Source organism: Tamandua tetradactyla, chromosome 2 (genome assembly GCF_023851605.1).
Source record: "Tamandua tetradactyla isolate mTamTet1 chromosome 2, mTamTet1.pri, whole genome shotgun sequence".
NCBI lineage: Eukaryota > Metazoa > Chordata > Mammalia > Pilosa > Myrmecophagidae > Tamandua > Tamandua tetradactyla.
This window is the reverse complement of record NC_135328.1, coordinates 183406855-183432048: the sequence shown is the minus strand read 5'-3', so window position 1 is coordinate 183432048 and position 25194 is coordinate 183406855. Positions and strand designations below refer to the sequence as shown.

Below are 25194 nucleotides of genomic sequence, written 5' to 3'. Positions count from 1 at the left end.
AGCAATGAGCTGCAGAGATTTAACCCAGGCTGTCTGACAACACAGGCCCTGACCACCTGCTTCTTCCCTGAGCCTCTATTTTCCTCCTGCACTTAAGAAGGGGGGGGGGTAGGCTAAATGATCTCTAAGGTCCCTTCCCCTATGCGTGCTCAGGAGGAGAGGGGGCAGGGTGAGGAGAGCATGCCCGGGCCCCCAGTGGGGGCAGACCTGTCTGCAGAGCCTGCTGGAACCCCAACTACCTTCTTGCTCCCCAGCCTTCCTGCAGAGACCCAGAGCTTGACTGCCATCAAGGGGTCTCACTGCTGTACTAGAGGGCAGTGTGAGGAAGCTGTGTTGGCTTCTCCCACTAGCCCCCACCTGAGGTCAGGGAACCCAGGTGGAGCTCAGCTTGCTATTCTCAATGGGCTGCATGGCAGGGAGGGCAGACTGGCAACAGAGGGCCAAAGAAGAGAGAAAGGTACCCCTTTTGGTGAGGTCTCGAGCAAGCAATGATGCTCCGTACCTGCTGCACCCCAGACAAAGTCCCACTACCTGAGCTGCAGCCTCCCCCTGGCCTCACGTAAGGGCCCGGCCTTCAGGACTCCATCCAGGAAGGCAGGGCAGACTGAAGGCAGTTTGCCCTTCGAAGGGTGAACTTCGAAGAGGCTGGGCCAGCATGGGCCATCCAAGGGTCCCTGCCGTGTACTTTTCTGTAGCAACCAGATCCTATGGAGACACTGCTGGTGTCCAGGCTGGGAACCTCTTCCTGCTGAGTAGGGTTTGCAGCCGGCTCAAGGTCAGGCCACTGCCGCCTTCTTCTAACCCTACGGGAACCCCCGGGCCACTTCTCAGTCTATGGCTGATACCCAGAGGACACTTCCCCCATCCCTAGCTCTGCCCTCTGGGGCTCTTCCCTCTACAATGCTGGCATCAGAGGAAGATGCAAAAGCAACGCTAACCTCTTTGGGGTTCCTGCCTCCTCCTCCTTGGAAGGGTTTACCACTCATTGCAATGGGTGAAAAAACAGGGGCAAGGGGTGCCAACACCAGTAAGTTACAAACCACAGGAAAATCACAGAGTTCTTAAGAGTGTGGTCCTGAAATCTTGAGCGAAGCAGTCACAGAAACTTCTATGGGGAGGCTCGGGGTGATGAAGATTTGGGCCAGCCCAGCTGCCAGATCTGCTGATGGTCTGAAAGTCTCCGGGGCCCCAGCTCTTCCTCTTTGCTATGGGATCCCCTCCTTTCCCAGTCAGTCTGTGTCCACCCTGGCCCCCGCTGGGGGAAAGGCACTTTCCTCCCCGACCCTAAAGATTCGGTGCCAGGCTCCTGGCTGAACAGCGCCAACCTTGAAAATGAACCTCCCCCGCCTTCCAGGGCCTGACCAGCTGCCTCCACCCTTTGCTGCCTTCCCTGGGGAGCAGCCTGGTCTGCCCCTGAGTCCCTGCCTGGCTCCCCAGCTGGCTGCCCTCCGGCCTCAGTCTGCCAGCCACACTCGCCAGCGGGTCAAAAGGCATCACTCAGAGGCTGGCTTCTGCCCTGGCCACTTGAGTCTCGTTTTGGCTCCTGTGTCCTTGTTTGCTGCCACCACGTTCCCGGGCGCCTGCCTGCCTGGCCGGCCTGCCCGCCCCACCCATGCGCCAAATCCAATCTGCCTGCTGCTGGCTGCAGTGTCCAAGCACACACCTCCCCACAACTCTCCAGCCAGCTGCCTTTCTTCGGTCTACAGGCCACCGTGGTGACAGATGACACCCGGTCACAGCCCAGACCCAGAATCCTGCTCTGGAGTTCAGGCGCCTCTTTCTCCTTCTGGCATCAGCAATATCTTTAAACTTCCTCTTTTGGCCTAAGCCAACTCAATCTGTCCAGAAATCTGCCTGGCTGGCTCTGTCTTCTTTTCAACTCTTCCCTCAATCCCTGGTTCCCCCGATCCCTTTTCTTCTCAGCTATACTGAGACGCAAGACCCTGGCTAATCTCCTTGGTGGTGTCCAGCTCCTTGGAAGGGTTTTAGCACTCACTGCAATGGTGCACTCATCAGTACATGCCATGTGAATGTCTCCCAGAGCTCTTTCCTCACGGGCAAAGTGAGAAACTTGGAGCAGGTGATTTCTAGGGACTCTCCTAATAGTAACAGCAGAATTTTAAGAACTTATGTGCCAGGCGCTGTAAGTACTTTACATGCAGTATCTTAATTAATCTTCTCAAAAACCCTTTGAGATGTAATTACCATTATCATTCGCATCTTACAGATGAGGACACTGAGGCACAGAGAAGTTGCATGACTTAGTCAAGATCAGATATCTGCTCTGATAGATAAAGGATTCAATAAATGCAGGCAGTCTGCTTCAGAGCTTAAACCCTTACACTCTACTACAAAGTGCTTGTAGAAGTATGGGGGGCTAGGAGGATCCAAGGAATTTACCATTTACTTGAAGAGGCAATCATATACATAAATACTGATAATTCATGGCAGAATAAGACATCAACTTACAAATATTGTTTCATTTCATCCTCAATAACTTTGAGTAACAGGTGCTATTCTTATTCTCATTTTCCAGAAGAGAAGACTGACACATAGAGAAGTTAAGCGACTTTCTAATTGGTGGCAGAGCTAGGATTTGATGCCAGGCCTGGCTCATGCCAAAGTTATGCCCTTATCACCTTGGTCCGCTGCTAAACTGAGAGCCACGCTGTGTTCAGAGGGCAGGGACAAGGGGCACCTCTGATTCACTCTGATTGGCAACAGGGCCGGGGATGGAGGTGTCAGGATTTGAGCAAATGTTTCTTACATATGATTTTTACTTAACGTTTGTGACAATCCTGGGGGGCCCCCTCTACCTCCAGAGTGGAAGAAGCAGCCCAGAAGGATCAGTTAGCAGGACTGAAGGCACAGAGATGGGTTTTTGCAGGGCAGCAGGGTACGGCCAGAGTTTCGAGCATTTGTGGGGTTGAGCAGGAGGTGAGGCTCCTGGAGGGGGTCAGAGCCTTCCACGCATGAGCCTTCACTCTGTGGATTGTAGAGGGCCATTGATGCTTGTGGGGTTCTCCGTTCACCACGGACCACAGCTGGGGGGCCCTTCCTACAAGAGACTCCACACCATGGATAGAAAGTAACTTTCTCCTCACTTTTCTAGGTCTCTGGGGCCAGCAGATGCTTTGGAGACCTGGCATCCTGCGTTGGCTTGGCACTGTATATACCCCAGAAAATATGTTCTTAAACTTAATCCATTGGGTGGGAATGCATTGTCTGTAGGACCTTTTGATGAGGTGCCTTCAGTTAAGGTATGGCCCACCTCAATCAGGATGGGTCTTAATTCTATTGCTAAAGTCCTTTATAAGCAGAATGAAATCCAGACAGATAGAAAGAAGGCCACAGAGGGAGAAACCGGAAACTAACAACAGAAGCTGGAAATGAAAGGAGAGACCAGGAGACAGCACGATGTGACGAGCTAAGGACCAAAGATTGCTGGCAGCCAGCCTCAGAATGACATGATCTTTGGGAAGAAAGGCTCGCCTTAAAGATACCTTGATTTGGACTTTCTTTTAGCCTCAAAACCATCATCAAATAAATTCCAATTGTTTAAGCTGAACCATTGCATGCATTTGCTTTAGCAACCAGGAAATTAAAACACATTCCTCCCCTTGCCCTCCTCCTCCTCTTCCTCTTCTCACCTGTGTTTGTTCAGGCAAGTCAATACCCAACTCTGGGCTCCAAAAAGAAATACCAAGGACGAATCGCCACAGGCTCCTGCCCAAGCAGTGGCACCCTACAGATCAGCTCGGACCAGGGTATTTGAACTCTAGAAGAGGCCAGCTTCTCCCCCGAGGGGACAAGAGCTTGAAACATCCTACATGCCTCCTCCTGCCCGGTCCTTTCTTCTGCAGACTCTCTTAGCAACATCTTCTTTCAGTATTTGGGGCAGAGCTCTGCTGTTCCAGAGCTGAAAGAGTTCATAGGCTGATAAAACTGGAAAGAGTGCACCCAGCACAGCCCATGTGTTTGGGTTCATGTGTCAACTTGGCCAGGTCGTAGTGCCCAGTTGTCTGGTCAAGCAAACACTGGCGTAACCATTAATGCGAGGACATTTTGTGGCTGCTTAATAAACCAGAAGGCTGGTTGATGGCAACCATGGCTGATTATAACTGCAGTTGGCCAACAGGAGTGTCTTCTGCAATTAGCGACATCTAATCTAATTGAATCAGCTGAAGGCTTTAAAGGAACAGTCAGAAGAGAGAATTGCTCTCTTTGTTTTAGCCAGGAAGCTTCTCCTGGGGGATTCATTAAAACCTTCATTGCAGGTGTGAGCTTGTGGCCTGCCCTGTGGAATTTAGACTTGTGCATCCCCACAATTGCATGAGACACCTTTATAAAATCTCATATTTACTAGATATCTTCTGTTGGTTCTGTTTCCCTAGAGAACCATAATACAGCATGATAGAAATGGTTTCATCCAAACCACATGGTGATTGTTCATTTTTGGGATGAGAAACAAAGAGTGAACTAACTGCTTAAGGTCATAGTTCTAGTAATGGCAAGAACAGGACTTAACCCTCAGTTCCCTCATTCCAAAGCCCAAGTCCCTTATTCACATCCTCTAATTACAAACGAGGAAACTGAATCCCGGAAATGGAAAATGATTTGCCCAAAGCCCCCAGTTCCAAGGCTTACACCACATTACCGTCCTCTTTGCAAGAGACCTCATTTCAAACGATGCCCAAAGATGGGAAAGGTAAAAGTTTCCTGTAATTTTCAGCTAATAAAATTCAGATGGAGCTATATTCAAATCCGTTGTCAGACACTTGATCTGTCCAAAAATTCATATGTCATTTTTCTTTTTTGTTTTCTTTTTTACTGTTCATGGGTCAACTCAGCTACAGAATTGGAGCTCTGATGTGTTGTCTACACACAGCCAGTGAAGTCAGCCCCAATTTACAGTCTTCAGCAGCTCTCTACTGCCTGGGCAGAGAGACCGTCTCAGCCCGGAGAAAATCAGAATCCTCCTGGCAGAGGGAAGAGAAGGAAGAAAGGAAGATGGAAATAAGGAGGAAGGAAGCAGGGAAATAAATGTCACTCTTGTTGAGTACTTCCTTTAGGCCATATTATCTTACTATTTTTTTTTCCACGAGGAGCCTATAAAATAGATAATATTATCCCTATTTCACAGGAAGAAGCTGAGGTTCAGAAAGTAAAGGGACTTGCCAAGTAAATGTTAGAGGCTGGGCTAGAATCTGACTTTCGGTCCAAAGCCAAAGGCTTTCTATTTCTAGAATTTCTAGAGCACTGGTACTTTCCCATGTGCTCCTCTGAGTCCAGGGGTTCAGGGTGCTGCTACAGATACCTGAAGGGCCCATGAGGTAGGCTGAGTGAGGGGTCTGTGGGGGCCTCTGATAGCCTAGAAGTGAGGCTGAGAGAACGGCCTTCCTTGAAGAAGCCTTTGGAAGAATGAGTTCCATTTCAAAGAAATATTTGGAAACCACCTTCCTAAACCTCTTTTATTAAACAGGGCGGGGAAAACATTCTTTCTTTCTTTTTTTCTATTAGTTGTCGTGCATTATAAACACACAAAGAAGAGGAGAATGGGAGAGAAAACTGACAATAAAATTTTGTAAGCTGGAGGCAGAATTCTCTCCGGACATGTCAGAGACCTGGGTTTGAATCCTGGTGCCTGTCCATGCAAAAAGAAAAAAAATTGCAAGCTGGAAAGAGAGGGATGGGTAGAAAAGACTCTGTAGACCCAAGAAACTTGAATCTTATTAAGTCAGCAGTGGGAAAGACTGAGAACCAACATGTTTTATAATCCAAGATCCCTCAAAGAACCTGGAGGTGGGAATGGGAAAGAACCAAAATGAGGATGATTGGCTGAAATTCTTGTTAGAAACTATCAGATGCTTATCCCCTCCTAAACTCCTGCAGTCGAGAAGATCCCTTCCTCATGCCAGCAAAAGCCTGGAGGTTCATCTCGGTGAACAGTGACACAGAGGGCCCGTGAGAGAGTCCACCAGGCAAGCTAAAGGCAAGGCAGCAGTACCATAAAGAAACGAGGGGGATGAAGTGAACGAATGCACGGACACTGGCTGCCAAGACTGTCCCTCTCCCGCCTTTTCCCTCTACTTGGCTCTCAGAATAGAAGGAGTGAGCCCATATTCCAGGAGACTGGAAGAGTCATCAGGGGATTCTGCTCAAGAAGAAAAACTGAAAGATGCTGCCATTGAAGGTCTTCAGTGAAAAGGCCAGACGGTCAGTGAAAGAGACTCTCTTTACTGCCCACAAGGCTCACGCTTTCCCCCTGAGCTTCCAATCATGTTGAGGTTTCCACCCTGAAACAGAAGAAAACACCAAAGCGTATCGGACACCTGAGAAAAGAGACCAGAACGAACACACGGATGAAAGTTTTCCCAGCCTCAAACTGTGAGTGAATAACACTCTGTTTAATCTGAACCATTTCATGGTGTTTGCTTGAGCCACCCAGGAAATCGAAAACAGCACAGTTATCATGTGACTCAGCTGTGACTTATGTAGGACACAACTCCGAAGAGAAGGGAAAGGGTGGGTGAAGTGCAAGGTGAAAAGACCTGTGAGTCAACAGATAATGCTTAAAGCTGAGAAATCAAGTAGAAGCAACCCAAATATGTTACTTAGAGATATGGAGGTAAATATCAAGATGATCAGTTAGAAGAGATGAGTTATTGCTTCTGGGGAAAAGAGGAAGAGTGAGTACTGCTGTTTTCCGCAACAAAACTGGTGGAAATATCTGACACTGTAAACACCACGCCTGTGCAACTCTGATAAAAATACAAGCTGAAGGAAAGAGAGAGAGAAAGCACACATGGAAACAACGCTCGAAGAGGTTGCTGCTCCCACTGGAGGGAGGCAGGGAGAAGCCAGTTTCCTCCAGGGTACCTGGTCTGATTTTCCAGGACGAGAGCAGAGGTCGGACACAGGGAGATGCTGTTCCGACCCAGAGGTCACTGCACCCTAGCAAGGTTGAAACTTTCAGGGGCCCACTGTGTGCTAGGGGTGAAGACACCACTCTCCCGACTTTCTCCCTCAAGGCAGAGCCCTGGGTGTTGCCCTACACCCCTAATCAGAAAGCAAAGGCAGTGACCACGATGACAAATGGATTCTCCTTTAAATTTTAATAAGATGCAATTAGGTCTTCCCTGCTGGTCCTGAGGGCTCCGGGCCCAGCATCCTCCAGACACTGGAAAAGCATCAATCATGATGGTCACATGATACTTCCCTTTCAATTTGTTAATGTGTTGTACTACATTAATTAATTTTCTTGTGTTGAACCATCCTTGCATTCCGGGTATAAACTCCACTTGGTCGTGATGTATAATTCTTTTAATGTGCTGTTGGATTTGATTTGCTAATATTTTGTTTAGAATTTTTGCATCTATGTTCATTAGGGAGATTAGTCTGCAGTTTTCCTTTTTTTAGCATCTTTACCTGGTTTTGGTATTAAAATGATATTAGCTTCATAAAATGAGTTAGGTAGTGTTCCTTTTTCTTCAATATTTTCAAAAAGTTTGAGCAGTACTGGTGTTAGTTCTTTGTGGAATGTTTGATAAAATTCCCCTGTGAAGTCATCTGGCCCTGGGCTTTTCTTTGTACAAAGATTTTTGATGACTGATTGAATGTCTTTACTTGATTGGTTTGTTGAAATCTGTTTCTTCTTGAGTCAGTGTAGCTTGTCCATTTCATCCAAGTTGTCTAGTTTGCTGGTGTATAGTTGTTTACAGTATCTCCTTATGATTTTTTAAAAATTTCTTCAGGGTCTGTGGAATGACCCCCCTCTTATTTCTGATTTTGTTTATTTGCATCCTCTCTCTTTTTTTTTTTCTTTGTCAGCCTTGCCAGTGGCTCATCGATTTTATTGATTTTCTCAAAGTACGAATTTTTGGTTTTATTGATTCTTTCTATTGTACTTTTGTGCTTCCATTCATTTTACACTACTTCAATTTTGTTATTTCTTCTTCTGTTGGGGTTAGTTTGTTCTCTTTCTCAAGTTCCTCCAAGTGAGCAGTTAAGTCCTCGATTTTTGCTCTTTCTTCTCTTTTAATATAGGCATTTAGGGCAATAATTTACCTCTCAGCACAGCCATTGCTGCATCCCATAAGTTCTGATATGTTGTATTTTCAGTTTCATTCATCTCCAGATAGCTACTGACTTCTCCAGCAATTTCTTTTTTGATTCACCCATTGTTTAAGAGCATGCTATTTAATGTCCATATGTTTATGAAAGTTCTCATTCTTTGGTGGTTATGGATTTCTAGCTTCATTCCACCGTGATGAGAGAAACTGCTTTGAATAATTTCAACATTTTAAAATTTATAAAGACCTGTTTTGTGCCCCAGCATATGATCTATCCTGGAGAATGTTCCATGAGCACTAGAGAAGAATGTATATCCTGGTGTTTTGGGGTGAAACAGCCTATATATGTCTACTAAGTCTAATTCATTTATCAGATTGTTTAAGTTCTCTATTTCCTTCTTGATCCTCTGTTTGGTTGTTCTATCTATAGAGGAAAGTGGTGTATTGAAGTTGCCTACTATTATTGTTGAAACATGTATCGCTCCCTTCAGTTTTGCCAGTGTCTGTCTCACGTACTTTGGAGCTCCTTTATTGGGAGCATAAATATTTATGACTGTCATTTCTTCTTGGTTAACTGTTCCTTTTTACTAATATATAGTGTCCCTCTTTGTCTCTTATGATGTCTTTACATTTAAAATCTATTTTGTCAGATATTAGTGTAGCTACTCCTGCTTTCTTTTGGTTACACCTTGCATGGAACATCTTTTTGCATCCTTTCACTTTTAATTTATTTGTATCCTTGTATCTAAGATGGTCTCTCATAAGCAGCATATAGCTGGATTCTATTTCTTAGCCCATTCTGCCAAACTGTCCATTTTAACTGGTAAGTTTAGTTCCTTAACATTCAAAGCTATTACTGTAAAGGTGTTTCTTGAATCCACCATCTTATCGTTTGGATTTTATTTGTCACATTTGTATATTCTTTTCCCTCTTTCTCTTTTTATCCTTTAAGTTACCCTTACTGGTACTCTTCAATTCTGTGCCCTCCTCCAGACCTTCTTCTTTTGTCTTTTTATTTCTTTCAGCTGGCAGAACTCCATTTAGTATTTCTTGTCTCTTAATGACAAATTCTTTCAGGATTTGTTTGTCAGTGAAAATTTTAATCTCTTCCTCAGTTTTGAAGGACAATTTGACTGGGTACAGGATTCTTGTCTGGAAGTCTTTCTCTTTCAGGATTTAAGTATATCATACCACTGCCTTCTTGCCTCCATAGTGCCAGTTGAGCAGTCTGAACTTAGTCTTGTGTGGTTTCTCTTGTATGTAGTAGATTGTTTTTCTCTTGCTGCTTCCAGGATTTTCTGCTTCTCATCAACATTTGACAGGTTGATTAGTATGTGTCTTGGGGTAGGCCTATTTGGATTTATTCTATTTGGAGTTCAATGGGTTTCTTTGATTTGCATAGTTATGTCTTTTACAAAGGTTGGGAAGTTTTCCTCATTATCTTCTCCACTACTCTCCCTAGCCCTGTACTCTTCTCTTCTCCTTCTGGGACACCAATAATTCTTATATTTGCACACTTTGTTTTGTCTATCATTTCCCTGAGATCCAATTCAAAATTTTCCATCTTTTTTGTCATTTGCCTTTGTGTGTTCAAAATCCTGTCCTTTAGTTCATATATTCTTTCTTCTGCCTCTTCAAATCTTCTGTGTGTCTGTAGTATATCCCCTTTTTTTTTCTTTGTATGGGCAGACACCAGGAATCAAACCCGAGTCTCCAGCATGGCAGGCAAGAACTCTGCCTGCTAAGCCACTGTGGCCCACCTTGTAGTATATCTTTTATTTTGTCTACAGCACCTTTAATCTCTGTGATATCTGCTATTTTTCCATTTATTCTTTCAAATTCCTCTTTATCCTCTCCTAGTGTCTTCTTGATCTCCTTTATGCCATTAGCCGTCCTACTGATTTTATTAATAGAGTTATACGAACATCTTCGATTAATTGTTTCAAATTCTGTGACTCTTCCAGTGTTTTAATTTGGTCATTAGACTGGGCTATATCTGTCTGTATCTTCATATGGTTAGTGATCTTCTGCTGTCTTTGCCACATGTAAATATCTTCATATGGCTATTTTGGAAGTTGATTTTCTTCAGTAGTCTTAAGCTTTGTATTTGCGGGGTGGGTGTGGAGCAGGATGCGGGGTGTGGGGAGGGCACAACAATGTGGTGACGGGTTGCGGTGCAGGTATAGGCACAGGTCAGGGATGCTGTGCTGGTGCTTGTGAGTGTGGGGTGCAGGTCGTGGGGTTGTGGAGGTGTGATGTGGGGGCCATGGAAATGAGGTACAGCTTAGTCAAGCCTTGAAGCTCAGGAGCAGGGTGTGGCATGGGGGACACAGAGGTATGGTGTGGTGGGAAGGGATGGGGGGGTGCTGAGCGGATATGCTGGGGCTGGTACATGGGCAGGATGTGGGTGGGTGCATGGTGCATGTGAGTCGTGGGTGTCAGGGCACAGAAGTTGGAGCACAGGGAGGGCAGGACACAGGTGTGTTCTTGCACAGGGGGAGGTGTCCAGGGGGGCCAGGATGCAGGTGCGTGAGTGTGTAGGGGTGGGGCACAAGTTTCGGAGGTTGTGGGATGTGTGTCATTGTGGGTGATAATGGATGGGTGGTGCCCTGGCACGGGTCCACAGGGGCAGGGGTGGGGTGGGGTACATGCTTGTGCAGGGCAGAGATTATGTGGCACAGATGAGCACCTACCAGTTGTGGGAGAAGGGCACTTGTGTTGTGAGGTGGGCCAAGAGAGTGCACATGTGCAGAGAAGGGCGAGTGGGGTGCATGGGTCAAGAGGTCAGTGCATGGATACATGGATGCCCAGCAGCGAGGATGTGGCTGTGCCAGCATGTGGGTCAGAGGAAGCAGGGTGGAACTGTGCCTTCAGGGGCTAGGTGTGGGTGTGGTCTGGATGCGCAGGTCAGCACTTGCCCAGAGCTGAGGGAGTGTGGGGTGACTGGGTGTGTGCGCGTGCATGCGTTTGGGGAGCCAGATGCTGATGTACATGTGTGCAGAGCTCATGGGGGCACCAGATGGGTTTGAGTGACTGTATTGGCCTGGGTGCAGGTGTGGCCCAGGTATGAAGGTGAGTGCCTACAGCCCAGATGCACAAGTGACTGCCTGCAGGGGGCAGGGAGGGGGAGGTGGGAGTTGAGGGGCTGGACAGATACGTGGGTCTCAGGAGAGGCAGGGCAAGACTGTGCACTTGCACGGGAGAGGTGGATGGGGCTGGGACAGACCTGTGCATATGCACGAGGCCTGGAACGTGATGGGAGGGCAGTTGACGGGGTTTAGATGTGTGGGGTATAAGAGGGAGTTGCAGGTCACTGGGGGCAGAGCACATGAGGATAGCACTTTCAAGGAATGTAGCTTGGCTTAACTTCCTTGTCTCTTCCGCCCCATCTGTGCACTCCTGAGGGCTCTGGGCCTCCGTTTGGAAAGGGGTGCATTAGGCTGTCTGCACTAGTTGGACGGTCTCCAGTTTCTGCATTTCATTTCTTCTGCTTTTTCAACCAGGTCCTCTCTACACGGGGTAGAAGACCTTCCCAGGTCACTTACACCTAGGAATCGCTCTCCTGGGCGTTTTTTTCTGTCACTTCTCTAGCTGTTCCTCGGAGCAGAGGTGAACTCTACCTATCCTAGAGTTCATCTTCTTGGAACCCTCCTCCATAGCCAGACTCCTAGGATCAAGGTTTACATATGCTGTTTCCACTCTATATTTCAACCCATGCCATCTGGATTCCATCTCTTCCTCTCCCTTGAAACAGCTCCCATCAAGATGACCTCCACATGGCCTTATTCAATGGACTCTTGCCTGTCCTTGCCTTCCTGGACCTCTGAGCAGCATTCAGCATAGCTGACTGCTTCTTCCTTCTTGAATACTCTCTGCTCTTCGCTTCTAGGACTCCACACTTTGCTCAGTGTCCTCCTATTCCCCTGGATATTCCTTTTCAAACTTTTGCAGTTTTGTCTCTACCTTTCCCTTAAATCTTGTTGCATCCCAGGGCTCAGTCCTGGACATCCTTTTCTTTTCTCTCATCTCTCCAGTGGGTGACCCCCTCTAGTCCTATAGCCCTCAATAACATCTAGAAACTGACAACTCCCAGATGTGTATTTCCAGCTTAGGCCAGTCCTCTAAGTGCCAAGCTCATATATCCAATTGCCTCCCTGAATATCTCCACATGGATGAATGATGGCATATCAAAATTAATGTCTCCCACAGATGTTGTTTTCTAAATCTGTTTCTAATTCTCCTCCCCATCTTAGTAAATGGTACAGTCATCTAAATGTCTATCACTCGAGCCAAGAACTTGATAGTCATTCTTGATTCCAACTTTCTCTTTTTCCCCCATCCTCATCCAATTCACCAGAAATCCTAAAGCTCCATTCCTCATTTTCACTCCCATCTCCCTTATTTAAGCCACTGGTTATATCACCTGGACTCTCCAATATTCCTTCCTCCCCCCCCGCCCCTCACAACACCACAACTTTCTTTCTGAAGTCCAGATCATGTACCCCATTAAAGATGGAGCAATAGTATTTGGCAGCAAAAAGAGGAGAAGGAAACCCGGGAGTGGGTTCACATCATGGTGGTTGGATAATTCACTCCCTACCCTACCAGGGCCATGCTCAGAGCTGCATATCTGCAAGAGATGCCTAAGAATTAAAGAGAGATCAAGGTACTGGGTCTAGGAAGAAGGCAGGGCCCTGAACCTGAACCTACCCAGGGAGAAGGGCAGGCTGCCCATTCAGAGCTCGGAGCCTGGGACCAATCCTCTCCAGAGAATGCAAAACTCTGCTCAGAGCAGGCCCCAGCATGGAAGCTGGCAGCCTATGAGACAGCTCTTTTTGACATCCAACATTTCACTTTCTACATTTAACACTTGCAGGGCAGAACGGTCAGCAGGCAAGTGACTTTGGCTCCATTATGAGTGGTCCCGGAAGCTCACTCATAACAGAGGCTACCTGACTTCACTTTCCCAGCCCATGCCTGACTTCAGGCCGATGGATTCTACCCAGCCTCATGTGATTCCAACTCTGTGTTTTTGCCCTTTCCTGGGACTTAGAGTCTCAATTCTGCTCTAGTTTCTAAGAACCACTAAGCCCATGAACCTGCCCCCTCACCCAAGGTCTGGGTCAATCCTGACTGGGTTGGAAGACAACTCCTTCAGTTAATGAACATTCTCAAGCATCGTTTATGTACAAGGCATTATTCTAGAGACCTGGAACATAGTAATGAACAAAACACAATTCCTGTCCTCTCATAGAGCTTACACTCTGGGGTGGGGGAGACAGAAACAAATAAATTAGCAAATGTGTGGAGAAAAATAAGGCAGAGAAAAGGGGATAGAAAACGCCAGAGGAGGGTGAAATGCCATGCATTGTCTTAGTTTCTAGCCCACAAAATAAATACCACACAATGGGTTGGCTTAATTACAGGGCTTTATTGGCTCATGATTCAGAGGCTAGAAAAGGCTTTTTCACTCCTGAGAGCTGGTATCTTCTGGCTGGTAGGAAATCCTTGGGTTCCTTGGCTATCACATCACATGGCAATGCACATGTCAGGGTCTTCTCCTTCCTCTTCTGGTTTCTGTTGATTTCCAGCTTCTGGCCATACCCTGTGGCTTCTTCCTCTCTCTGTATCCAATTTCCTTTGCATATAAGGACTTCAGCCATATTGGATTAAGGCTCATCCTCATTCAACCTGAGCACACCTTAACTCACAGCGTCTTCAAAGGTCCCATTTACAAATGGGTTCATGCCCACAGGAATGGATTAAGATTAAGAAGATATTTTTCTGGGGTACATAATTCAATCCTCAAGAGTTGTACGGGGTGGTCTGGGAAGCTTCAGTTAAAGGGTGACTGAGGGAACCGAAGGGCCAATGGTACTCTCCGGAAGAGTGTTCCCGGTAAAGGGCACAGCAAGTGCAAAGTCCTGAGGCAGGAACACGTTTAAGAAACAATGAAGAGGCCACTGTGGCTGGAGCACAGGGAGCCAAGGGGGTGGGGGTGGGGCACAAAGTCAGGTAAGAGCCGAACCAAAGCCAGGGCTTTGCAGGTCCCATTCAAGCCATGGGGGGGCATCAAGCAGAGGAGGGACGTGGTCTGCTGACATTTAGCAGGGTCATGCTGGCTGCTCGGTTGAAAATGCACTGTAGTGGGAAAGAGTGGAAGCAGCGGATTGAGTAGAGGGACAATGTGATATTCTAGATGAGAGATGGCAGTGGCTTGGCCCTAAAGGTGGGAGAAGAATGGGCAGATTCTGGATATGGTCTCAGGGTTGAGTTGATGGGATGTGCTAATGGACGTGAGACATGAAGTCCTGGGCCTGAGTATCTGCAAAAAAACGTCGGTGCCTTGGCACAGTGTTCATCTTGCTTAACTGAATTTTGCTTCCTTCCTTCAAAGGAGCCCTCTCCCCCACCTCTTTTTAAACCTTTGGCCACTTAAAAGACTTTCAAAGAGACATTGAGCAAGTGCGTGGAGATGGGCGGTTTGTTGCCTGTGCTACGCGTGTCATTACCTCTACTTTCCAAACTTTCAGTAGTTTCTATCCTTCTGGTTCGGGTGTTTAGATTGGCTTATCTAAGGAGCTTATTCTTTATACCTATCCAAAAGGCTCCAACTTACCACTGCTTATTTAATAGTAATTTAATTAGTTTGTTCTCCAATAACTACATTAAAGACAGAAAGCAACACAAGCTTTAAACTTTTGCGAGTCGGGATGAGGTAGAGTAGAAATACAGGCCAAAACATACACTACACCTCTGGGCTTTAAAGTCCAAGAAGAAATGGATGTGCGAAAAACTACTAGAAAATAACATAATCTCTACATTTAAAAAAAAAACCATTTTTTTTCATGAAAATATATCACCCCCACATATACACAAAGTTTTCAAAACATAGACACACCATAAAATAACACGGTTGAGTTCACTGCATGAACTATTAGGCTTGAATAAAAATAAACACAACTATTAGCAATGAAAATACCTTAAATAGAAAAGCTCAAATGTTAAAAAATAGAACACACTGAATGAATAAACCTTACAAATAATTTCTTTAACAAATGTATAAACACATCCTTTGAGTCCTGGTAGTTCTACAGTATCGGTGGTGTTTGCACAAAAGATGGATTCACTGGATGCCCAAGTGGACTGTCATGTGGATAGCTGGGTACCTGACATATAGGTCAGGGCAGAAGTCCAGCTGGAGATGAGTCTGGGAGTCATCAGTCTATAGATGGTGCCACACAGTGACATAGGATCTTGGGAATGAGTTTACACCAAGAACAGGGCAGGGCCAGGGACTCAGCCCTGGAGCCTTAATGTTTAGAGATGGGGGAGAAGATGGGGAATCACCATAGATGATGAAACGGTAAAGCCAGGGAAGGAGGAGTCAAGAGAGATGGACCTCGTGTTCTAAGGAGGAGGGAGAGATTGTGTCAAATGCTACTGACAGTTCAGGAAAGAACAGACGTGACCACCGAATTTTGGAAGACAGAGGTCACTGTTGACCACGCTAAGAGCTGCTTCTGAGTGTGGTGAGGCCAAAGGCCTGCCTAGAACGGGTCTGAGAGAGGATAGGAGGAAAGACATGCAGGTAAGTGCGTACAGATAACTTCTCATGGAGTTTTTCTCGACAGGAAACTACAAGAACATGGTGGTATAGGCCCTTTGGTCAAAGAGTGTTTTGCAAAGGTGGGAAGCCCTTAATTTGGAAAAGCTAATTTGGATGGTCCAGGAGAGAAGCAATGGCTGGAGGGTAGGTGAGAAGGGATGGGACCCAATGCTGTCCAAGAGCAACACACATGAAAAAGATGATTCCTCCATCTGCTCAGCAGCAGAATCCTGCAGGTGGCAGGGCCTGGTGTAGGCTCCAGCTAAAGGTCTAACAGGCTAGGAAGGCTGCCCTGGGCATCTCCATTCTCATCAGTCATCCTACACCACCCTCACTGCCCAGCCAACAGCTGGGTTTCTATTTTACTGCCTTGTCCTCTAATTTTAAGTTGAGGTTGGGCTGCTCCTCCAAACCCAGCCACCCCTTGGCCCCTGCCCCTGGCCACCTCTCTGAGTAGCTCCCCATGCAAACTGAGTCTGGTGTCCCTGGATCTTGCCACCTGAGCTTATCACTCCCTTCAGACCCAAAGCGCTGAACCCTCCTCCCCACTGGGCTTGGGTGAGTTCCTATCAATTCCACTCTCTTCCACTTCCACACCAGCCCACGGCACTGAGTTCTCAGCTTTCCCTGTAACAAGTGAACTTGAGTTAGGACAATATAGCCATTACCCTCAAAGAACAACATAACGTTGTACGTGTAAAAACATTCTTTAACAAAAGCAGGCACGTGGTGCTGGGTGAGAGCGTCAACATGTCCCTGATGGGCACTTCCAGAAGGTTGCCAGGAAAACGCAGGTTTTACTCAGATGTGGGTGTGATGGGGAATGCAGAGAGGGGGCAGTGTGCTGGGAAATTGATGCGATCAATATGGATGGATGCAGAGTGTGTGCAACGCATCACCCTAGGACTTAAGTCAGGTGGGGACTTGTGGAGAAATAGGAATGAATTTTGGCACCAGTGTAACACCAGAAGAAACACAGAGAACTACGGAGTGTGCAGGGATCTGGGAGGTTCATTAGGGGAGGGCAGCCAAGCACTAGCCTTTGGAAGCTGGTAGGATTTGGTAGTGGGCTGTGCCCAGCAGGCAGGAGAAGGTGAAGTACAATGGGAACTGGGCAGACTGTGGGGCCAGGACCGCCAAGCTGAATTTAAAGGGGATCCTATAGGCAAGGCAGCCACAGAAGACTCTGGAGCAGAGGCGTGACACAGGCAGAACCATGTTTGAAGACACACAATGGGACTAAACTGGAGGCCTGGAGAGAGGAAGCCCAGAGCAGAGGCAAAGAGAGTGAAAAAAGTCAACACCCAAGTCATTTACTTTGTGCGGACAGCAGGATTTAGGGCTAATTGAAAGGGGGAGGGATCAGGGGAGCTAAGGCTTCGAGTGTGACGGGGCTTTGAAACCGGGGGGATGGATGACACCAGCAAGGGAGGAAGATCAAGGCAAGAAGAAATGAGTCCAACCAACCTGGAATGTGAGTTGCCATCATCCAGGGATGGCATCCCATCCCCTCCAGGAAGCCCTCTCTACTGTGAGCTGCCCCCTCTCTGCATCCCCCATCACACCCACATCTGAGGGGCAGTGGCTGCTTTATCTGAGGTCTGGATGTGGAAGGAGGGGTTGTTGGTGGGGAATGGAGGGCTTGAGTAGCACATGCCGACTGTGAGGTGTTGCAGGTCTCCCGGGCAGAGATGCCCAGCAGGCATCAGAAGTGAGGCTCTGGAGTCCGGAGTGCTGGAGACCCAGCTATAGCGCCCTTGGGCACAGTGATGAGGTTTGAAACCGGGGGATGGATGACACCAGCAAGGGAGGAATCTCAAGGCAAGAAGAAATGAGTCCAACCAACCTGGAATGTGAGTTGCCATCATCCAGGGATGGCATCCCATCCCCTCCAGGAAGCCCTCTCTACTGTGAGCTGCCCCCTCTCTGCATCCCCCATCACACCCACATCTGAGGGGCAGTGGCTGCTTTATCTGAGGTCTGGATGTGGAAGGAGGGGTTGTTGGTGGGGAATGGAGGGCTTGAGTAGCACATGCCGACTGTGAGGTGTTGCAGGTCTCCCGGGCAGAGATGCCCAGCAGGCATCAGAAGTGAGGCTCTGGAGTCCGGAGTGCTGGAGACCCAGCTATAGCGCCCTTGGGCACAGTGATGAGGTTTGAAACCGGGGGATGGATGACACCAGCAAGGGAGGAATCTCAAGGCAAGAAGAAATGAGTCCAACCAACCTGGAATGTGAGTTGCCATCATCCAGGGATGGCATCCCATCCCCTCCAGGAAGCCCTCCCTACTGTGAGCTGCTCAGCCCAGCAGTCCACACCAGGCTTTGTGCTGTCTGAACCAGTCCCTAAGCCTTTGGGCCGCTGCTATCTTCTGGCACAGGGCACCCATGAAACACTGAGTAAATAAATCCTTCCTGATGGGTTGATTGATTGGTTGCTGGATTGGAGTCAAGAAGAATATTAAGGAGAACTTTAATGATAAAATAACCCAAGGATGTTGGAATTATATACAGCATCTACTCTTCTTTGCCAGGTGTACTGACATTATGAAATAGATCCATATGTACCAACACAGAAACATCCCCCAAATCATTGTTGAATAAAAATTAGTTGCAGATGTTATGATAAAACTAATAAAGTAGTCGTTGGTGCTATCTCTCAAATATTTCCAGTTCTCCCAGGCACAAGGTAGGGCCATTGCACTTCCTCAACTCCTTCAAAGTTAGGTGAGGCTGTGTGATTTGCTCTGGCCAATGAAAGGTGAGCAGAAGCTTTTGGATGGAAGCTTTATGAGCCAGTACATAAGTCACTGTTTTTCCTTCTTCCTCTCCTGGCCTCCGCCAGCCTGGATCCCTCAGTGACTCCGATGCACTGGGCCCCACAGCAGGCCCTTGTTAAACATGTACCGGCATGAAATATAAACATTCATTCTGTCTAAAACAGGAAGAATACGAAGGAAAAATGAGTCTGAGGCAAAACCTTGGTGATTGCAGATGAGGTGCCTGAGGATACAGTCAATGTTTCCAGGTGGGGCACCATTGGCATTTGGAGTGGGACAAGCTGTGGTTGGATAGAAAATGGGCATCCTTGGTTCCATCCATGAAATGCTAGGGGTGCCCCCAGTTATGGGACTACCCCAAACACCTGCTGGAATTTTCATACACCCCAGGGGTGACGCAAGCACCCAGAGCACCATGAATGTAGAAGGGCCACTAGAAATGGGGAGGAGGGTGGGGCAGAGTATGCACCCAGGTGAGACATCAGGGCTGGGGAGAAAAGGACCTGACTGGCTACACTACAGAGACCCCCTTGAACGATCAAACTGGACGCAACTGGAAAGAGTGAGGATGATTTTGCTTGTTTTTGCAGCAAACAGAACAGAGTGAGAAAATCCTGGAAGGAGATTAAAGAGATGGATATAATAGTGATAAAATGCATCAATTTCCATTTGTTCAGCACATCAACTACAGCCTTTACGGGACCCTCTGATAAATCCCCATTTTACAGATGAAGACATTAGGGTCATAAAGGAAGAATGACTGCCTAAGGTTAAACAGGTAAGTGGGAGAGCTTAGAGTAGGGACGACAGACCTCAGAAGGGAAGGGGATTCTGAAACAAAGTGACAGCCTGGATGAGCTGGTGAGGTGGGGTGGGAAGGAGTAGAGGCTGATGCCCAGGAGGAAGGTCCAGGTTCCAAGAGAATGGAGGAGAGGACCTGTGTTGGGCGGGGTGGAGGGCCTCCTTTCACCTTTCCGTGGAAGGCAGACCACCTTGGCACAGATGTCCAGGAGAAAGCTGGAGCTATGAACCAGAATGGGGCAGGTTCCTGCCAGCTGCCATTCCTGAGGCTCAGGATTCCAAGGGAACAAGGGTTGCAGAAAGCACTCGGGAAACCAGTGGAAGAGACAGAGGAGACAGGGGAAGGGTTTAATGGGTCCAATGCAACCAAGGTTGAAGAGGGAGAGGTGAGAGGAAGGAGTGGCCCTCTCCACGCTAAGGTCCACAGGAATGCCATCTGCACTTTTGCTTTAACTGATGTGAGGGTTTAGCTGCTTAAGGACTCGCTAACCAGCTTAGGGTAGAAGCAAACCTGTCTTCACACACATACAGAATATTGCAAAGGGGCAGGCTCCTTGCACACCAGCAAACACTCTGCAGCCCCTCAGAGCCAAAGACAGTCCTTGAAGCAAGAGGGAAAAAGAAAACTCGCTGTGATCAGAAACACCAGTGCTGTGATGAAATCTTTGCGTGGCCTCGGAAAGGGCCCAATGACATGAGAACACAAGGACACACGGGGGCGCTCTAACCAAGTAGTAGGAAGGGAAACGGTTCGTCCCAAATGGAACAAGCATCAGCATTTTCAAAAGCCTTAACCAAGCTGCTACTGGTATTTTGGGTAGGATGCTTCTTCCTTAAGGGGAAGTGTTCCCTCCTGGTTACTGGGACAACTGACTCCTCATGTTTCCAAATGCCCCTCCCCTGAGAGTCCCTGCTGGTCCATGTCACCAGAGGCTGCAGAGGGGTGGCCTGGGGGAGCTTGGCAGCCTCCGCTCCCCCCATACCTCTCATTTTCACCCTGCAGGCTAGGGATTTGCAGTGTTGGAGAAATGGAGGCTCTGGTCGCCGGCAGAGCTGGCCAGTGCTCGCAAGGGATGTGTTCTCAGGAGGGAGGTTTCCCTCCACGTCACCGTCTCTCGGAGCTGCGTGGGGTGAGGGCTGCACCGATCACACCAGGGACACAGACACAAGACCCTGAGACAGACACCCCGGCTCCCAGGGAGCAAACACAGGGCCACATAGAACACAGTTTGCACAAAACTTCCACAAAGCAAGTCTGAAACAGGACACCCTTCTGGAGCCCAGAGACTTCCCCAGTTTGTGAGCCCCGAGATGCTCAGTTTATGAGGTTCCCGAAGACGAGCACCAACAGTGGGTGAATAACCAGGGATGACGTTGCAAACGTCTAACCGCCCGTGGGCGTTACCATCGGAATGGGGGCCGGCTCCCACTGCTGGCGTGTGCAGGGTGCCGTGAGCCCTGCTGCTGGCCCCACCACGGGAAACCAGGGGACAGAGGCCCAGGAAAAGGCAGGCTAAGGGGGCCTCCCGGGCACCATAGAGGCCACTCTCTGGGGAAACACACGGCAAGGTGAGCGGCAGCCTGGACAGGACCTGGGGCCTCACCATCGACCCCAACACAGGGACGAGGGTAAGTCAGGATCCTTAGTGGACGCCCAGCGCCCCCTACCCCACGAGAAGCCCAGCATTCCCACACACAGGCAGCCTGCAAGTCGCACGAAGGGGGCGTCTGCTACAGGGCATCGCTGGGACCACAGGGCGCCCTGCGGGGCACAGTCAGTACCGCTCCCAGCCGGCAGGGGGCGACCTTTTATTTCATAGGAAGCAGAAACCGAAAACCAAACCGGATTCTTACCCTCCTTCGAAGATTTTGATCCTCGCCGGCTCCCCTCTCTTGGAGGCGGGAGTGTCCTCCTCCGGCTTCCCTCGCTTCTCTTCTTCCTTCTCCACTCTAGCTACATCTTTCTGGCCTTCCGGGGAAACCAGCGAAGGGAGGTGAACCTGGCCCACCGCACGAACGACAACATCATTGCTGGTTAAATTTTCATTTTCAGTCACGACCGCGATGCCGATGATTCCATGTGCCGTGGCCCCGCACACACAGCTTAGGGACACCCCGCTTCACCGAAATGGGGGAGCTGATCCCCAGCGGGCTCAAGGCCCTTACTCAAGGTCACATGGTTAGTCGGGGCCTCTGACTAGGTCCTTCGAGTTGACCTTCCCTCACCGCGCCCTCTTTGTCTTTTACAGGACATTGGGGGCTCCTGGGGACAGGCCTTCCCTGACTCTTTGGTCACCCCAGCACCCGAAACAGGACCTGTCTCGGAAGACTCTGCCTTTGGAGGTTAACCGGTCCAGTTAATCTCTTTTATAAATAAGAAGATTGAGGCCCAGTGGCTCTCAAGGTCTCCTGCTTCCAGGACTCTGGCCCTGGCCTGGTACCAGGCTGGTTCCAAAGCCGGGGAGCCAGGCTAAGGGTCTGACGGATGGAACCTTCCAGTACCAAGCACGGAGGGGCTGTGAGGAGAGAGTGCGTGGTTCTGGGCTATCTGTCTACAGGAACCCATTCTCTGCACAGAGCCATGGGCCTCAGAAGTGAGAGCTGGCCCGATGGGGAATGCTGGCCTTGACAGGGCGCCTCCTGGATCTCTTCCACTACCCGAACAAGGGGCCTCTAGACCCTCCTGATGGTGGCAAAGGTATGTGCATCCTTGTGGAGGGAGCAGAGATACTGTGCTGGGGGCCGGGAACCAGCAGTACCAAGAGTGACAGTTATATCCTACTTCCTGCCACTGCCACTAAGGCCACAAGAAACTGTATTGCTTCCAGCCTGCAGGAGAAGCAACCACATCTCCTGGTGCTGCACCACCGAAGAACCACAGTCCCCTCCCAGCTGCCGCACCTGCCCCTTCAAGGATGGGGTGCGACTGTGCAGAAAGGCACCCAGTTGGTGAACAGGCACTTTGAGTTCCAGCACCAGGCAGGTCACTGCATACAAGCTGCCCTGTGTGGATTATTCTCCTCCCTGGGCCTCAGGGTCTGAGGGAGTAACTGGATCATCTGTAAGATTGATTTCAAGGCCAGCATTCTGTGACTCAGTGATTCCAGTGATCTCTTCAGAATTAAGGATGGGCAGAGGAGACAAAGCGAGGGGCTGGGCTGCTGCTTTGCCAGATTTTCAGCAAAACCCTTGTATTTCCAGAGGACAACTGTTTCAGCTTCCATCTGGGCTGATCCTGTGATCTGGGCTGTCTATGGAATGGCCAAGGGGCTTCCCAAAGCCTGACTGGATGACTTCTCCCTTACAACCAGCTATGAGGTCTGGACCAAGCTAGAGGAGGCTGGTTTTGGTGTCAACCAGTCACTTGACCAGGAAACAGAGTGTTGGAACTGAGCAGGGGGACCAGTGGCACACTCTGGCTTTTAAGAATAGTAATAATAATTATAATGACCAACACTGAAAATTTACTAAGTGCAATGTGCTAAGCACTGTTCTAAGCACATATTGCATATTTTAACTTATTCAATTATTGCCATAGTTCTATGAGATAAGTATTGTTATTATCCCAATTTTATAGATGAGGAAGCCAAGGCACAGAGAGGTGACATAACTGGCTCAAGGTCATACAGCTAGAAGGTGGGGTAAAGGGATTGAAAACTGGGCAACCTGGCACCTAAGTCTTCATTCTTAATCTCTTTGCAATAGTGCTATGTGGTTGTCAAGTGATCCCCAAGGAGAAAAAAAGGAAGGAGAAATCGGGAATATGAGTAGTTGAAAAGTGGACTCTCACACAGGCTTGAGTGTCTCCATGGCTTGTACATGGAAAATATATTTGTGACCAAACTCAGACATGATAGGGTGGTCCAGATCTGCATGGAAATAGTAAGGAAGAGCTTCAAAACAGAGTGGTAGCTACAGGATGAGAAATATCAGCTCCGTACAACAAAGAACTTCCTCAAAGCACTAATCCAAAGACAGACTGGGTTGTATTGGGATGGGGGTGAGCTCCCCATTACTGGAAATACGTGAGCAGAGGAGAGAGAGAGAGAGAGAGAGAGAGAGAGATGTGATTATAGAAAGGTATCAAGCTGTGAACCATGCCGTTATATTAACATACCAGCTTGGTGCACTTCTGGCAGGAAACACACCCGTGAATCAAACAGAATGGTCCAAGAAAAAATGTGAAGGTTTCGGCTCATTTTAGGAAAGCAGCATTTCCAAAGGAATGATCGTCAAATCTGAATTAACTCTTCCTTTTTCTTAAATATCCCATTCAGTTTGCAGTTACTGGAAGAGAGAGGCAGTCCAGATCCTTCAAAAGGACCTTGGGGGTGAGAACTAGTTTGGAATCCAAGTTCTGCCACTGCCTGTGTGGCCTCAAGCGATTTACTTAACCAATCTGTACCTTGATTTCCTCACCCATGAAACTGTGATATTGCACCCGAACTTTCAAGGAGGTCATGCAGATTAAAGTTGCACACAGTAGGTGCCAAAGAAGTTATAAGTATGATTATAACTACAAAACATCTTGGGAGTAACCATAGCCAATAAGAGATACTGGAGAGCAAGTCAGACAAGATCTTCATGGTAAAAGTGAAAATATTGTCTAGGAATGTCTGCAGAGTGAACAGGATTTAGAGAATAAATTTGGAAAAAAATTTGTGCAAAATATCCAGTCAAGCTAAGGACAAATTTAATGCACAAAATTCACTTGAGGATAAAAGAGGAGGGTATAAATGTATGGGAAGTTACAGAACACAGTTTTGCTCATTTACGTATACATGAGTTTAATTTAGAGGATTTATGCCTGATTTGATCAAAGCATCTGGTCTGAAGACATACTCAACAGACATCTTTACATTTGAAATAATTTTTTCAAGGTTTTCTTTCTTCAAATATTTTAAAGGGGAAAAAGAGAAAGACTCTTTGGAGCCATGCAGGTCTGGGTTCAAACTCTGGATTTGTTAATCATTTTCCATGTGACCTTAGTCTCTCTCAAACTCTGACCTTCAGTTCCCTCATTTGTAGAATGGAGATGGTAATAGCTACCTCACAGGTGGAGGTGGGCATTGACTGGGTTCAAGGCCTCAGCACTGTGCCTGCACAGTGTATCGCTCAATAAACAAGATCAATTGTGAATCCACAATACCACATCAACATAACACATCTTAGCATGAACCCTTAAGCTGGCCTTGTCAGGGTATGGAATTGTCTTTTGTCTGAAACAAAGTTGGAATTAGTGAATTTCAAACTTGCTGGGCTTATAAAGCTGGGAACAAGTTCATTTTGTAGCTTCTGATGCAGGCTCAGGCCAAAGGAAATGAAGAAATAAATACCAGCCCTTGGTGAGGGTGTGGTACTACCACAGCACAGATGGGTCAATCCGTGAGTGATAGCACCACCTACTGGTGAAGAGGGATACTGCAACCCAGCTCTACTTGCTAACCTAAACACTCATTAGCAAAGAAGGAAGGAATATGTCAGGAATTGTTTATGTAAAATTCTAGAATCTCTGGAAATAGGAAGATTTCAAGTGGTACCAGAGAACAGAAATAGCAAATGTAGGGAATAAGAAAGGCAGGAAAGGACTAACAGGGCGAAGAGCCATATGATGCAGGAATGCTATCATGTTCAAATACTCAGCCAAGATTTTCCAACTCAGTCTTTGGGATAACTGCTGTTTTACTTGCAGATAATACTTTGTCTTTGGTTTCATAATAGAAGGAATATAATGGAAAAGCAGAATTATTTTATAGCTGACTTTATTGAAATGTATCTATTCCAATGTTATGAGAGACATACTGACAAAGAAACCCAATAAACATGTTTCCTTGTAAAGTGACCAGTTACAGCTACAAAAGAGAGGAAATCTGCCTACTCATCTGGCTCAGATTTTACTAATGGGGCCCGAGGAAAGTGGCTTTAAAAGCTCAG

At 47.7% G+C, this 25194-nt stretch overlaps 1 protein-coding gene across 6 annotated transcripts in view; it reads right to left on the bottom strand.

The window, feature by feature from the left end:
* Nucleotides 1-25194, bottom strand: part of HIVEP3 (HIVEP zinc finger 3) — a 553422-nt gene that overhangs the window by 39607 nt on the left and 488621 nt on the right. For all 6 annotated transcript variants that reach the window (XM_077150041.1, XM_077150042.1, XM_077150039.1 and 3 more), the window contains one exon: nt 21115-21260. In XM_077150041.1, the coding sequence (XP_077006156.1) occupies nt 21115-21260 (146 nt within the window). The remainder of the gene's footprint in view (nt 1-21114; nt 21261-25194) is intronic.